Consider the following 17,316-nt stretch of genomic DNA (forward strand, 5'->3'; position numbering starts at 1 on the left):
CCTCAACATTTCCTTTCCCAGAGCCCAAGATAAAGAGCAAATGAGGTCACTGTGAGCAGTGGAATGACTGCCAATCTCAAGGAAATGTAGGGTGGGAGCGCAAAGGAATCCAGGCTGAGTGGAGGGCAACGTGGCAGTAAATATGGAAATTAGAAGTACACTGCCCTCCCTCCCAGAGACTTCACATCTAAGTGCTTCCCCTAAAAAAAAGTTCATGTGTATGCACAAGGACGCACATACAAGATTATTCAATGCAGCACTGCTTGACAAACTCATACAAACACAAAAAGGTCTGAAGGACACATTAAGAGAAAAAAAGTAAACACTGTACCGCAAGCATCATATTCCCCCTTGAGTAAAATTTAAATACCCAAGCTGTATGGAGATATATATAGATGTATTCCAAAATGCACAGATTCCATACATACATATGCACACACAGTGAAAAATCATTCTGAAAGGATCACGCCAAATTGATGGCTGTGATTAGAACAAACTGATAGGTAAAACGGGGCTGTCACTTTATCTGTATTGCTTTAATTGCCTAGAATAATGTACTCAGGTTAATACTTGTATAAATTTGTTTAAGAATGCAAAAATACAAAAACCAAAAAGGACTGCCCCATTGTGGGTTTTCCCCAACAAAAGGTGGGTGGCAGGGCACAGTGAGCTGCAACAGCACCCACTAGAAGTCAGGGACACTCAGCCTGCCATGCTCTGCAGAGTAAGTCTCAATAAATATTTGTTGAATAATGGTGCCTTGACTTCCTTTCTTATAAACACGGGTCATTCCAGCTCCACAAAAATATCTGGGAGTCTACATTGTGCTAGACTTGGACAGAGGAGGAGAAGGCAGGGAAAAGCAAGAGTCTCCCCAAGCCTGCTTTGCACCCCCAGGCAAACCCATCTACCTCCCCAGGCTGGACCACCTGCCAGCCTCATTCTCCCCTGCCAGTATGCGGCCTTCTCTCTTCAGGTCAGTCCCCCTTATCTCTCCAGTCTGACCATCACATTCACTCATCCAATAATTTCAATAGATGTCCAGTGACTCAACCAACAGGGAGGAGAAATTAGCAGAAGTAACTGCTTTGAGGTTTTGGAGAAGAAAGCCATTTTCCCCCAACCTGAGCAGAGTCTGTGGCCCTACTCAGTTAAAACCACCAGATGAACTTGGCTTTATCCTATGAGGTATGTATCAAAAACACATGCATCCATCCACCCATCTGCCCCACACAGAGTTTTTTCCCATCACAAGTACAGAGAGAGAGAGAGAGAGAGAGAGAGAGAGAGAGAGAGAAATGGAGGGGGGAAGGAGGAGAGTATTGATCGCCTAAGGCAATTCTTCCTTCATCCCCATCTTCAGCTGTCCCCATAGTCTTCTCTTCCCCACCTCCCATTGCCAACTCTGCTTACCCAAATAGCCTTACTGCCTGCAAAAACTCCAGCTGCAAATACAACAATCTCACTTCAGTTAAAAAGGGAAGAAACCTTCTGTCCTTCCATTTTAATGACATGGGCAGAACAGGATTTGTGGACACATGCTCTACTGCCAATGGCAGACAGCTCCAGGTTGAGCAAGGTAGGAAGCAGAAACAGAGATGCTAACCCCTCTTTCTGAATGATCCACCACCCCCACCACCACCCCAGGGACACCCACCAACATCTCTCCCCTTGGCATATCACACACATGACAGTAACACCCTGCATGCCCTTCCCTGCAGCCCAGCCATCAGGACATTAGGGCCTCTGGAATTTCCTTAGGAACTTACTTAGGGAAGGAGCTGTTGGAGTCTCTTCTAGAGTCACCAGCACCGGGATTTAACAAGACATATGTCTCTCCACTGCTGGGCAAGTTGTCCCCTCTGTGTCACGTTTTGCAGATAGTTAAATATTAAATATTGATGGGAAAAGTTAAAAATGGAAGTGCTCACAAATCTGCTACAGGGGAGCTCTTGTTTCTCACACAATCATTGTTAAAATATTGACTTTGGGCCTCCCCAGTGGTACAGTGGGTTGAGCGCCATGCTGTGAAGCTATCCACAGCCTCTGCAGCACAGGTTCGACTCCCGGCCAGCCATGGAGAAACCCACATGGTGCTGCAGACCTCTCGGGCCTTGCCCACTGCTCCCCTCAGCAATGTCTTTGGTCCGTCTGCCTGTTCTGCTTGCCGCTCTGTCTCTGGTATTCTCTCACCCCCCTGCGCCTCTGACTGTACCCCAGTTCTTGTATAAATAAATAAATCTTTAAAATAAAATATGACTTGACCTAAAAGTAAAAAAGGAATGCATCTCCCCAAAGGCACTCTCACAATTGGTTTGAGGGGGATGCACATTTCAGGTGATGGCTGAGGGAGACCCACTGGAGGCCAGTTGGACTACCATGGGGTTGGTGGGAAGGGGCTGGGATCCTGATGTCCTCGTTGAAGACCGTTTCTAGCAGCACTTGATATAATGTCTACCTCTTGGACTTTTCAGTCAGTTAATAAGTTATACAAACATAAACACACATATACCTTTTATTTTTTTCAACTAAGCCAATTTGAGTTGTCCAACAAGTTCTAGCTAATACACCAAGATTTCTGAATATCCTCACACTTTAAAAGAGACTCATTTTTCAATAATCTTAGCAGGGAAGTTCTAGTAAGGTGTGACTATAAATGAGATTCTCTTTTAAACCAACAAACCAAAGGAGTGAGGACACCTTTGGAATAAGAAGTTTAATAGTAGCAAATTTGAATTCCTTTAAGAGTTGGATTTGATTTTTGAAAAACTATCAGTATTAGATCAAAGTCCACTTAATAGAAGGTCAAGCGAGGTGACTTGTTCTTTGTCAAAATGAGGTCAGACTGCAAAAGAGATGCAGTTATTTGCACATAAACTGTTTCACATTTTATGATTTGGGTAGTGTCGCTACAAGTCCATCTGCTCTGGTCGTTGGCGACTCTCCCTCCCTCAGCAAACTTCACGTGAGATGTAACACAACCACTTAGATGTGGCTCACCTCCAGCCCCAACTACAGAAATCAGTTGAGGACTTAGGGATTCGGGAAGAATCACATACCTGTCTTTTGCCCTCCCTGCTACAAATAGAGTTAAATTTACCAAGAAAGATTCAAGCCTGAAATTAAGGGCAAACTCTGACAGGTGTTTCCTCATTAATATCAGACAATGAAAGTCAGCTTCTCAGGCAAACATTAATCATTAGCCAATTGTTGAAAATTAACTACTGATCTATAAAGACATACTGAGCAGTCCTTGTATGGTCCTTCATTTATTGACTTGTTCACTCTACATGCACTTCCTTAAGGCCTACTGTGTGCCAAGGACAAGGGTAGGTCCACAGTGAGACAGGGCCTCAGCTTCTGGCAACATACATGCTAGGTTCATCTGAAGTCCTTCAACTAAAGAGCAACAAAGTCAGGTTGTCAGAACTCAGGGCCCTTCTGCAGAGTCACATACCAAATTATTTCCCAAAAGTTATAAAACAAGGCAAAGAGGCTCCTCTCTATGAAGAGGAGAGTGCAGTGCAAAGGCAGAGCAAGCACAGCGAGTCCTGGCTTAATGTTGTCAAAACGTTCTTGGAAACCGAGACTTGAAGCAAAAGGGCGTCTGATGGAAGCTGGTCCTCGAATAACACTGTTCCTTTCAGTGTCAGCCAGGATTTCTTTTTTTCTCATTAATGTTACAACAAAACAACATCAAACGAAATGATTAACTTTGGAGTCCCTACTGTGCCGGCACTTAGGCAGGTGGGGTGAGAGGTAGGGCATAGAGGAGAATCAAAGGAGCTGAGCTACAGAAGCAGCACGTCAGGGTCCTAGTCAGAATCTAGGTGCAGAAACAAAATGGCACAACTCAAACAAAAAGTCAACAGAGCAAAGACACAGTGTAGATGAGGTACAGAACACCCACCTTTTAGGCTAAGCGCAATGCACCAGATTACGAACTGTGTTTCAGGTATTATAAGTCACACCACTAGTGAAGCGCAAAACCATGAGACACTAAGCTGTATGACTGTGCAGGTCCAAGGAATTTGCTGTTTAAGCCCAGGAAATACCGTATATTAGGATCTCAACCCCAAAGAAAAGAATGGAATCACGGTGGACAGTCATACAGTGGTTTTGACCCTTGTAAGGCATCAGGTTCTGCCGACAGCGTTCACAGCCAGTACCGCCTCCCAGAGGGGCTCCCGCCACTCTGCTGCAGAGCCCTGGAGCCAGAGCACAGAATATGCTAGGTGGCAGCTCTAATCCAGCTCCACAGGCTCCTCCAGCAGAGCTGCACCAGAGGAAGGGTCACAAGACCCTACACTTTTCAGGAATAAATGTGCAGAACTTTTATAACTTCCCACCCACCCCAAGAACCACCAAGAATCCACAAAAGGACCAATCACACAAGAAAATCCTAACTATGACTCAGAACAAAGAATGGGTTAATATTCTCCTGGGAGAGAGCTCATTTGGGGCTCATCAACAATAGTACTTAGTGAACAACTAAGTACCACCAAGCCAGGCATTCTGAAGATGCTTGAGAAGATGAAGGTAGAGTATGGATATAAACAACTAAAGTACAGGTTCTTTCTATACAAAGTGCCACAAGAGAGGTGCAGCTGAGACTGTTACTTCAGATCAGGGTTAGAAAAGGCCACATGGAAGAGGCGTAACTTGAGATTATTCCTGAATAGCTATAAGGATAGTGACATATAAAGGAAGGGTGATGAGAGAGAGGCATTTCAAATGGAGAACACAAGTGGATGAAAAGCCAGAAAGCCAGAGAGGGGAGGAGAGCGATGTTTAGAACTCCTCACCAGTGTAAGGAGTTCTAGACAAATGGGTAAAGCTGTAAAGGAAAAGCAGGGAGAATAAATCAAAAAAAAAAAAAAAAAAAAAACTGAACCAGTCCAAGGAGGAGGGGGGCATTGTGTGTGTGTGGGGGGGGGGGGGGTTAGTGATTAGCCACTGAAGCCTAGCAAAAGTCACCCAACAGTGATGTGAATGAGAGGAAGGGAAGACATGAGGAATTTTGTATAGATAGTGTCAACAGTTTAAAGACACAAACAAACCAGCCTCAACAAAACAAGAAAGGGACAGAAACAGGGTCAAAGACTTAGTCATACCTGTAGGTGAGTCTGACAACCATCTATGGAATCCCTGGCCTGAGCCAGGCTCTCTGCTAGGTAAAGGTATAGAAAGGCCCTCTGCGCAGTCATTAGCAGACCGCAAAGAAAGTCCAAACTAGTTGGTGATGTGCATTCCCATTTTAGACAGCTCTAAATTGAGGCAGTTCGGCCCCACAGAGAACCAGGCTGTAGCTGGGGTGTTGGGGGGAAGGGCAGCAGGAACAGAAACAGGTTGCACTGACTGAAAACTGTTCAACCACATCAGCTGCTTATGAGAAACTGAAGTTTGCTTATTTGGGGGAGCGATATAAAGCATTTTTCAACAGTCAAGTGCAATATTGTAATCATCCCTACTCTGACACTCCATACAGAAGAGCTCTCCCCCTCCTGTGCAAGAAGAAAATTAAATAAATGATATATGCTTTCAATAAGTGCAGCGGAGGAAATACTGCTGCTGCTGACGGAACTAAGAGAGCTATTACTGTGGGAACTGAGTTGCACTGTTTCCATGGCTTCAGCTGCCACTAGTCACTGCAAGTCCACAAATGAAAGCTGCACAGAAACTTGAGGTTGTTTATATATTTAAAAAAAAAAAAAAAAAAAACTAAGCCTGGGAAAACTTGCTGCCCCCAAGGCAGTTGCAAATCCCAGAGCTACCTGAAGCTGCATGCAGCCCGGGGCCAAGCACACACTGGACCAGTGGGGGCAGCCACACTTCTTACCCAACAAAAGAAACAATTTCACTACAAATGACCTGTCACTGACAGAAATTTCTTCCACACGTCTGGCCTGGAATCAGACTCTGAGGACCCCACACACACTTTTCCTACAGAGCTATGAGGCAGAGGCCCTAGCTGCCTGACAGGTACAGTTTTAGTACCCATATGGGTCTCTGTCCTTGGTCTCGCCATTATTAATTGAAAGGTATTTACTACAGATGAAAAATAAGCTTCCTTCAGCTGCCTCTAAACCGATCCCAAAAATAGAGCAATCACTTTGGTATAAATTGGGTCAAATGTATTAAAAAAAAAATAACCCTGCTCCTGGGCGGGAGGACTGACATGGCATGGGACCTTGCTCAGAGTCTGGGGAAATCCGCAAAGATCTTCACTTCCCAGAGAGAGAAAGGCAGTATTTAAAGAGTCAGGCAGAGAATAAACCATCTGGCCATGGGACCATCCTGGGGAACACAGGACACAAGCATGGATGCTCTGAGTTTCAGAGTATGAAGAGATCAAAGGAATGAATGTTGGTCTTTAAAAAGGCCTGCCAAAGTAACATACTGCCCCTCCCCACAAAAAGAAAAAAAAAAAAAAAAAGGCTGCTGTTTAAGAATTGTCAAGAAAGGATCACTGGGGAGGTGTTGCCAAGGGGAAGAAGAAAGATTTTTTATTCTCATACTTCACTCTCCCACTTAGTAGCTGAGAAAGCCAAATGGCCGAACAGCACTTATAGAGCTGCCCTGAATTTCCCTGGGAAAAATCAGAATATTAATTGGCTTACACATGCAGCTACATTAATTATTCCATTGATATGAATTAATCTGCCTTTCTGAAAGGTATTTATTTTCTAACTTTATTTAATCATGCTCTCTTGAGTACAAAAAGCAACAAACTGGGTCACCATCCACATTGTTAAATTTGGTAACAATGCTGACACCATCTGTGGCCTAGACTATGATAATCTACCCCCACTGAAGGGGGGCTTTTCATTACTTCTGCTTTTCCTTTAAATGATCATTTAACCTCACATGTCTACAACCAAATCAGAAACTATTTAAAATATCCAAACTTACATAAATCATCCCTCATAAAGAATAAACGAATTTATACAACCAGAGAGTGTTGATAGGTGTAGTCTATTCCAATTCCCATTTATAGTTGTGTTTGCAGTAGCAATAGCCAAATATTTCTTAAATTCTGTAGACATCAGACTAGAAAGGCCTAAATATGAATAGACATGCTGCTACATTTGAAATATGCCACAACATTTTAAATGTAACATGAAATCCTGTACATAAACCATTATGGTCAAAATCACAAGGGCATAATTTCAGTATCTTCTAAACCCATTAGAGCTCCCACCCCCACAACACACACACACACACAGAGTTTTGCCTTTACAACACTCACCTAATAAACATCCAGCCCTACTAAAATACACCTTCAAAAAGAGAAACCAAAGGCAAGTGAAGCTAGCTAAAAGATAGGAAAGTAAAATAATACTTTCCTGTTACTCAGCACTGGTCCCTCACCTGCCATCCGGCATGGTCTCCAATTATAAAAGGCTGATCCTTGCAAGAAGGATGCTAAGCACCAAAAGATCCTGAAATGGCTTCTGAATCATCAAGAAAGATTACAGAATGTCAGAGGTAAAAACAATCCCTGTGATCTTCTCTTCTGAGCCCCTTAACTGACAGATGAGTGAGTGGCAATGCAGAAAGAGTATGGGAAACGCCCCCAAATACTAATTGACAGTCAGGTAGGACAAGCTCCTAGCCCCAACATGCTCCTTAGTGTTGTTTTTTTAAACAATATCAACCTTTCCCAAAGGAAGTTCCATGAAACTCTGGTTTCGTAATGTGTTCTGCCAAAAATATGTTTAAAGAATCCATGACCAATTACTTTTAGGGACAAGCTGCATTAAACAAATAGAAACTGGTTTTTTAACTACAGACCCTCCTGGAGCTTTTGCTAAGCTAACATGTGCTATAAATCTTTAATAGGGCAATAAAGTATATGGAAGGATCCCAATTTATCTAACCATAGGATCATCGTATCTTGGTACATCTCACAGGAGTAGAAACTTCAATGCTGTGCTATATTCTTCTCCAAATTATGTTCCATGTAAATTTATTAGTTTTGTTGTATTCTCTTCTCTAAGGACTAATCATTTGTATACAAAGTCTTTGACAATTTTCTACTTACCAGAAAAAAATGACCAAAGTACCCACCACTCCCCCATGACACTGGGTTTAAAACAAACAAAAAGCTGATATTATCAGGAAAAGAATGGTAGACAACAAAAGCCTATGTGGAGAGAAAGGTTATTTTTAAATCTGCTACAAACCTCTTCCATAAAGAGTTCCACATCTATTTATACAAAATTCATGACTTCAAACACTTTCATTCATTATAAATTTGAAAATACAGGTCAAAAAAAAAAAAAAAAAAACCAACCCACACTGTTGCAAAGCTCCAGGAAACATCACATGCATAGCTGTAAACTTCAACCACCCAGAAAGCCAACTGCCAGTTCAAGTATAGAAGCAAAGGATAACCACACATCAGGACAAGCAAGAACTCCGAGGACACTTACCAAGTTATGATTTGTTGAATTAGAATCATCTTCAGGGAATGGGATGTAAATAGCTAAGGCCACACAATTGGCAAAAATAGCCAATAATATAAATATGTCAAATGGTCTGAAAAATTTTGTTAAGGTACATATGTGTTATGCAAACAAAAATCATCTCTCTCATCACACTCCCAATCACACCACTTTTGAATCACTTTTAAAACAAAAATTACAGACATCAATTCTTTGTCAACAGACTGTTAGAACTTCTAGGTTTGCAGAAGTAATCATCAGTAGATCTTCCTATCAAATGACCTCTCCATGTCCTTTTCTTCTGTTGCAAGGATCACATTACACTCATCCTTCCACTGTACATTTTATATTAAAACCTGAAAGTACATCCAATTAGGGCACTGTGTGAACCAGGTTTCTGCCTCTTGTAGTTTTGAAAGCAACAAGGACCTTAGAAAGCTAAATTCCTGCCTGTGATAGCCATCATGAGCCAAAATCTCTTCCACAAATCCTCACTTCCATGTGTTACAGCCATTTTCTTGGGAAACCCTCTTGGCTGGGTGAGTCTCAATCACCTGGTTTCAGAATGAATGGAGGCAGGCCAAGTCCCCAGGACTGTCTCCATTCCACCTGTGACTGTCCTGTGGCATATTCCAAAACCTCAGATGCTAAAATAAAAGAGCCAGCGTTTAGCTCCCTCCTCTGCATTCTGTACCAGAGACATCAATGGTTATCACTGTTTCAGATTAGAGCTGGACTGAAGCTCAGTCTATAATGTGGTTACTGCATTCAATTTATAAACAAATTAAATAGAAAGCTCTAAGAAATCAGCACCAGACACTTGCAAAGTACAATTTTAACAAATCTAAATCTCGGGGGTCTGTGTAGAAGACACAGCCTCCAACAGATACTTGCTTAAACATTCTGGTGTTATTAAGAGACATTGTCAAAACTGGCAACACAAAATTTGACATCTGCCAAAATGACTGTTTTTCTTCTTTGGGCTTTCAGCCTTTCCAAATGTAAGGTTTCATGAGCACCAACCTAATCTGATTCCCGGGCTTGAATTTACAACTGTGTTTCTCCCATACACTCACTTACAAAAGGCAAGGCCACCAGGAAACTAAATACCTCAAAGTACTAAAGGTTTCAGGGTGGAACAGACATTTGGCCACTCATCCTGACATCCTTCTGGGAAATCTAAAGATGCTGAAGGAAACAAAGGCCCCTCAGCCCTCCTGAGATACCCTCTGGAGTTTCATGAAAATGCATCCCCTTGAAGAGCTCTGGTGCTCACTGCCTTAAGGACACTAACTTTATTCCCCGACTAATTTTGATGGGCTTGCTTTTAAGGCCAGTTAGCTTTCATTCATATTTATTCTTTTCACTTACCCAGGATTACAAAATCTTTTGTTCAAGGGTCCCGCTTTAAGGCCATCCATGTTAAAAATTTTTCAAACACTCCTTTTCATTTTTCCCTGTTAGCAGTTCCTAATGAAATTTTACTATCTCTCCCACCCCCTCCACACCACCATTCTTCCTTTTTAATTTATTAATACCTAAGTGATAAACCAGCAAACCTCAAAAGAACCAACACTGTTCAGGAAAACCAAACCAAGGTGTATTTTTCCTCTACAGTGATCCAGTTTCAATCTCCAGCATTGGTAACTACTCTCTCACTGCCACAAGAGTTCTACAAGATAAGCAGAACTGAGCAACACAGAAATAGGTGGCCCTGATCTAAAGCTTCCTTCTGATAAGGTGCACACTCCCCAAGCCCCCAAGCAAGGTGCAGGATCCTCTGCCTTGCCTGTCAGACAAGACCAGATTCTCTTTCTCCCAGTGCTGACAGGGCCTGGTGCAGCCGGCTTTAGGCGGATTTCTACAATCTGCTCCCTGAACTAGAAGGAAACTGTCATTTGAAAAAAAGAAACTGTCCCACTGTGGGCAGGCTTCTGCCAGTACCGGCAGCCTGTGCACATGTATCTGGCAGTTAGGGGAGTCGGCAGCATGATCCAGGAATTCTCTCAGTATACATCAATTGCTATATACAAATTACTGTGCACAAAGAGAAACAGCACCAGACCTCCCACCTCACTCCACATGAAATTAATGACCCCACTGAGAGGTCTCTGCTTACTCAGTGTCTCATCAAGCCAACCTGAGGAGAGCTTTCTGGCTGAGAGCAAGCACTGCCACTGACTCCAGAGATGCCAGGGAGGTGCCCCTACTTACCTGGCTCCCTCCTATCCTCAGGGTAGAAAAGAGCTCAGAGAGAAAACACAGCCACACAACCTCAGCTAGGTGAGAGACACCACAACTCCCTCTAGAGAAGAGACATCTGTTCTAAAAAGAAAAAGCACACGAAAACCCCTCCAATCCTACCCTTGCATTTGGCTGTTCTCTCCAAAACCTTTCTAGACAGTTACCTCATTTTAACTCGTGTCTATGAGCAGAGAAAACAGCCAGCTAAGACAGAGGGCACACAAACATCTGCCTAACTGGGTACTCAAATGATAAGGGGTCTCTGCCCCGCATTGGAACCTGTTGCCAACATCCTCCCTTTTCTGCAGGGTCCTTCTATCCCCCAGGGCATGGAGGGGAATCCCTATATTCACACACCTTCCTAGGAGTAGGAACTGTTCTAAAGCCCCTGCCAGCCCCAAATCTGCTTCTGGGAAAAGGAAATGCTTTATTTTACCCAGACCAGTGAATCATCCAACTAATTAGAAAGCAGCTTGCTCAGAAGACCTCAGCCAACCTTTTCCAAAGGGTGGCAGTCTCTGGGGTCTGGCCTCAAGGGGTGAGGAAAGGGGTGAACAGGCAGAGAACCCTACTTCTGCAACCATCCTGGGGCGCGTGGAGTTCAGTTTTAAAAATACAAAGAAGACACCCAGAAATGGAACTCCAATCCAAGGACACAGACAGAATTTTTTTACAAAGGCAGCAACTGCAAATTCCTCCACTGACAGGGCTGTTCTCTAGCTCATGAGGCCTCAGGAAGAAGAGGCCCTGCAAACCGCTGCCTCCACACGCTGCCTCCTGCTCACGTTTCAAATGTCCTTTTTTGAAATTGTCAAAAGGAAATTCCAGGAAGTCATAGCATTGATGAACAAATTGCTCCCTCCCTATGAAGCAAGTGTTCATATTTGTAGCTACCTGAACAATTAAAATCACCAAATGTCAGAGGTAGAAGCCACCTCAGCACTAATTGGGGCTTAGGAAGCAAATTCCAGACACCAGAATGAGAAGATTCTACTAAAGGTCAAAAATGTATTTACTTCTAGACAGACTCAAAAAGCCATTTTTTAAAAAACCACCATACCTTATCTGCATAGGCTCAGTGCACACCACTGCCCAAAATAATGGCAGATTTCAAACTAACCATCTAGTGTCAAAGGACTTCACATTTTAGTTATCTATCACTTTGAAGTTTCAGACTGTCACTGCCACACCCTTACCAACATACACACATACACACACACACACACACACACAGCAGCAGGCTCAGTATACCCACAGAGCCACCCTCTGCACCCTGAAAAAATAGGAGGTAAACACAATGAAACCCTTTACATACAGCTTCTTCTGTTGCTCACATTCCAGACTGCTGCCGCTTTCTAAGTGCCATTTCAGAAAGCAAATCTTTTTAAAGGACAGATGGTAAAAGAGAAAATGAGAAAGACATCCCTCCCCCCAAAAAAAAGGATACTTCCATTCCACTATACTAATGCAGGCTCTTCGGATGGGGTTATTGAGTGATAAACAGAAAAGGGCGCGGGCAGGTCGGCTGTTGGACGAGTTACCCTGTTTTTTGCTCTTGGCGTATTGCTGACGTTTTCTTTGGGAGAGAGATCCTACAGGTGGCGGTGCGGAGGTGCTCATAGTTTGGGCAGCCTTGGCCTGTCTAGCGGCATCGATTGCAGCTTGCCAAGACAGGACAGTTTGCTTGGAGCTATTCGGCTGAGAAGTTGGTCCTTCACAAGAAAGAGGGAGTCTGGTGCCTCTTGCATAGTTTGCCTCTGGGAAGAAGGAGAAAAGGAAAAATTTTAAAAAGAAAGAAAGAAAAGAAAATCCCGTATTGGAAAAAACCAAGGTTGTTTCCCATCAATAACTGGAAGAAATGATCCCCATGTTTCCACTTTGACCCTCATGTCTTATTTTTTGAACCATTCCAGCGTGGCACCCAACATGACGGTGTCTTCAAGGGAGTCTCATCTCCCAAGGACTCTTTCAGTGTATTTCTTCTGACAGAGGTCATTCACATTTTCATTCCACATCTTTTCTGACTTTTAAAACCCATGTATCTCTAGTGAGTTAACAGACATGTACAACAGCTTTCCTGCAAAACAACTACCTCCATCACACACACACACACACACACACACACACACACACACAGAGGCAGTGCCAATAATTCAATAGTCTTAATCATTTTCAGGGTGTTACTCCAATATCTTTCCACAGCCACAAAATCTTTTTTTTCCAGCATGGAAAAAGAAAAAAATCCCCCCACTGGCATCAGGGCAATACCAAAAGCCCCATAACAAATACCTAGATTATGCACTGACACTTCCTGCAAATGAAAATTCATGATGCTTGGGACTCATTTCCTCCACAGGCTTCCGAAAACAGAAAACATCTTTAGGGCTTTTTTGCATTTTAAATTGCAGCCACAGCAGCCAAGACAGCATTCAGAGAGACAGATGAAGCAGGCACTCTGCACCCCTACACCTAGGATAGCCAGACTGGATTGTGCCAGGCGCCCTTCAAGGCCTAAGTAGCAATCATGCTAGTGTAGACTGGTACCCAGGTGTACACACGGCATAACTCCAAGGAGGCTATGTGCAAAGACCCATCTGTCTTTGGGTCAGGTCACCACCCAAGCACATCTCCCCAGCACCTGCCTGCCATGGGTCACAACCTCCTTACTGAGATAGAAGCCAAAGTAGGAGAAGTGGCAGAGATAGAGGGATGGACACTTGCAAAACTAATTCTCCCTAAGAATAAAGGAGAGTCAATGGCAAGCACAGGTCTACCTGCCCAGCAGCCTGAGGCGTGGCTAAGAGGGCAAGCAGCAGACAGCTCCAAGCTGAAGAGGAGTCCTGCCAAGCCTTTCCTTGGGGAATGCTAACCCTGGAAGGCAAAGAGCCCACCAGGATGCAGAGGGTGCCTTCGACCTCCAAAGAGGAGGCAGGAGGACTTGCCAGGTGCTACTCCTGCCTCCCTCCAGCCAGCCCAGCCGGCGTGGTAACTGCACGTGGTGCCCGGGCCAGGGTGGGGAGGGGAGCGCCACAGCGGGAGCGGCTCCCCGGGCATTGCTAGGTTACCGACGTGTGCACAGCCTGCGCAGGGAGAGGGAATAAGCACGGCCACCCGACCCCCTTGCCGGCAGGTCCTAGACCCGGCCTCCCTCTCCAGGGGAGGGGTGTGCTTCACCCACCGGCGGGAAAGGTGAAATCTAGAATTTTCCCGATGCCACCAAAGACCTTATTCTGAGACTACCAGAGGGCGAGGAAGGAGGGGAAGGAGAGGCTGCGAGGGGGCTCGGGTGAAGACCAACAGCCACCCTTCCGTAGCTCGGAAGCGCCGGAGGAAAGTTGAGCCCGAGGACACTGAACCCGAATCACCTCCGCCCGCCACCCCTCGGGCGGCACCGCACTCCACAGACTCCTCGGCCGCCCCCACCCCACAAATGCAGAATTAACTCTGACATTCAAGGCCTGAAGGGGAGAACGGAGTGGCAGTCACGCATCTCCCCTCTGCGTGTAGCTGACACCGAGCTGGAAGCATCCTCTCCAACCCCCTCAGCCCACCCCGCGCATCCGAGACGGGAGGGGCGAGAAGGAAGAGGGGGTGGGAAGAGGAGGACCATGACAAGGATTCGATTTGGCGGAGGGTGCCCAGGCTCCGGCTGCTCACCGTTCGCGTGGTCCGCTTGCTGCTGCCGTTGATGCTGCATTTTTTTCATCATCATCATCATCATCATCCACGAACATTTATTGAGCGCCTACTGTGTGCAGGGCACGGGGCTGGGCGTCGGGGCGGGGGAGGAGCGGGTGAGGGGGTTACCGGTAGGTGGGAGCTGCGGCCCCTGCCCTTACCCTCGCTTCAGCAGGGGGTGGGGAGGGCGAGGACAGATAACAGAAAACAAGAATAATTTATAAAAACCGCTCTCCACCCACGCTCCCTTTTTCAAAAATGGAGCAAAATAAACTTTTTTAAAAAATAAGAGCAGATGTATATATTATCTTAGCAATATATACAGGTAATTTTTTGCTGCAAAGGAGAACTGGCTGGGTCTCCTCCCCTAGCGGAGGGACGCCGCGGCGATGCCGGCCCGGCCGCCGGGGCCGCCCCGCGCGCCCCCCATGCCCGCCCGCCCGCCGCCCGCCCGCCGCGGTGCCCGGTGCCGGGAGCCGGGAGCCGGGTGCCCGCCGCCGCCGCCCGCCGCCCGCCGCCCGCGCCGCCGCTGGCTCGGGACCGCGGGCAGCCGGAGCTCACATCCGGGGACGGAGGCGCTCGCTGCTCGCTCGCTCCGCGCCCGCCGCGCCGCGCCGCACGCCGGCTTCGCCCTGGCGACGCTGCGCGCCCGCCGCCGCCGTCCCCTCCCCCGCCCGCCGCCCGCCGCCCGCCCGCCCGCCGGGCCGCCCCGGGCCCCCGCGCCCCGCGCTCCGCGGCCCGGCCCGCGCTCCCCCGCACCGCGCGCGGTCGGGGTGGCCGCCGCGTGGGACTCGGGGTGCCGCCACCCCGGCGTGGCTTGGCCGACCCGCGGGCGCCAAAGGGTTAAGCGCGCTCCGGCCGCGGGCCGCCCGCTTAACCCCCTCGGCGCCGCAGCGTGCTCGCCCCCTACCCCCGAGGCCGGCGGGCGGGGCCTGCGGATCCCGCGGACGCCGGGTGCCCGCGAACGGCTCCGGCCCCCGCATGTCTGCGGGGCGGGGGAGGGGACGCCCTGGCTCTCGCGGCCCGCGGAGCCCGCGGCGCGGTCCTCCCCCTCCGCACACCTGGAGGAGGCCCCGCCCCCTGGGAACACAGGTGCGGGCGGGCGGCGCTCGCGCGTCGCGGGGCTCTGCCTGGCGCGCCCAGCCCGCCGGAGCCCCGCCGCCCCCCGCCCCCGCCCCCGCGGGCCTTCAGGTCGCGGGGCTGACGGAGGAGCCGGTCTCCGCGGAGAGCACTCACCGCCCCAGGTAACACACCTTGATGGCTAACGGGACGTCCCCGCTCCGCCCCAGCGCCGCCGGGTGCCCTAAGATGGGGGTGTGGGGAGACCTTCTCCGCGCCCCCCTCCCCACGTGTGTTTGCAGGCTGTTACTGGGAAGTAAAAGCCAAGATCTTTCAAACCTCTCGTGTAGCTTCAAGGACTAGGTCGTGCGGCAGCACCGCTGCCTCCGTGGAACTGAGAGGAGTTTGAGGTCGGGTCGCCTCATTGTCCTGTAGTGGGGCTGGGGGTGTGCACGCGGCCGCTCCTGTCTAGAGGGGACATGCTGTGTCTGGAGGTGACTGATGTTTTTCATTTGGTTAGACTCACTGCTGGGGAAGGACGTCTGCTTTATTATCGCACAAGATTCGATTTATTTGCTTTTGTCCCGACCTACATGTTCCTACAGCGTTTGAGAATAGTGTCGTTAAAGCAAAAATAAAGCAAAAAACTCAGTGTGAGTTAAGAAAATGAAAGCGTTCATGGAAAGGTGCTCTTTGGGCAAAGAAAGTTCACGGGGTGGTCTCAATTGTTGGGGGTCACCTGGGGAGATCAAGTGGGGACCAAACAGAAGACTCCAGGAACCTTTCCAAGGGGGACTGGAAGAAAGAAATAACAGGCACCTGTCCCTTTTTTTGTTTGTTTTGGGAGGGAGGAAAGGCAGGAGAAGAACCCTGTGGCCCATTTTAAATAGAAAGTTGGTGTGGACCACCCCACACAAGCTGCTTCTGAGCCCAAATCTGATCTGAGAGAACATAGTCCCCTTCAAAGAACTTACCCATCCTGGGATCTCTGAGCCCTAAAGCACGTATAAAATTTGCCAATATATGTCACTTTCAGAACTCTGGTCTCCAGCCTCGCCTCTTGAGACCCTAGCCTGTAAAATTCCACCCTAATATTTGTTTACAATTCAGTTTTAGTTCATACAGCCCCTATTAAGAACAGGGTTAGGTGAGGAGGTGTAGGGACTGTCAGTGGCATAGCCTCTCCTTCCAGGACATACAGTCTAGCAAAGGAACACAAGTTTGTGCACATCTCTAATACCACACAGAACACAGCAGCTTTCTTGGGCATTCAGTCCTATGTGCACATCAAGGACATGCATTGCAACTGGAGTCATCAAATGTTTGTTTACAGCAGAGACAGCATCTTAACTAATTCTTAAAAACATGGGGAAAGAAAGAAAAGGGGGGATAGATTGGCTAGCACACAGGGCAATTTTGGGACAGTAAAGCTATTTTGTATGATCATGTGATGATGGAGATGGGATATTATGCACTTGTCAGACACCATGGAGTGAACCCTAATGTAACTATGGACTTCAGCTAATAATAATGGATCAATATTGGTTCATCAGTTGTAACAAATGTGCCAGACTAATGCAAGACGTTAACAATACGAGAAACTGTTGGGGAAGGGAGTATATGGTAATTCTGTACTTTCTCTGTAATTTTTGTAAACCTAAAACTTTTTTTAAGCCTATTAAAAACAGGTTACTAATTTCATTAGCAGGAATGGGGTACGTGGAATGAGCTTTTGGAGGAAGATTAATGGGAAGGGCAGAACAAAATGTATTTGAAAATAAGCAGGGATGCAGTGTGGTGGAGGTACAGGCCACCTGGGCTGGGGGAGGGAGGAGGCTGGGACAGCCAACCAAAGCCAGGGGAAGGTTTGCTGGCTTGCTAAGAAGAC

The 17,316-nt window shown here is 47.0% G+C and overlaps 1 protein-coding gene across 5 annotated transcripts in view; it reads right to left on the reverse strand.

The window, feature by feature from the left end:
- Positions 1-17,316, reverse strand: part of CACNA1D (calcium voltage-gated channel subunit alpha1 D) — a gene marked incomplete at both ends in the record, with an annotated part of 357,356 nt that overhangs the window by 256,083 nt on the left and 83,957 nt on the right. For 4 of the 5 annotated variants that reach the window (XM_084248166.1, XM_084248164.1, XM_084248167.1 and 1 more), the window contains 3 exons: positions 8,436-8,541; positions 12,139-12,448; positions 14,349-14,415. In XM_084248166.1, coding sequence (XP_084104292.1) covers positions 8,436-8,541; positions 12,139-12,448; positions 14,349-14,415 — 483 coding nt within the window. Of the gene's footprint in view, positions 1-8,435; positions 8,542-12,138; positions 12,449-14,348; positions 14,416-17,316 lie in introns of those variants that run through there. The other variant, XM_084248163.1, reaches the window with a different exon arrangement.

Source organism: Talpa europaea, assembly GCF_964194135.1.
Source record: "Talpa europaea genome assembly, chromosome: 11".
NCBI classification, from domain to species: Eukaryota; Metazoa; Chordata; class Mammalia; order Eulipotyphla; family Talpidae; genus Talpa; species Talpa europaea.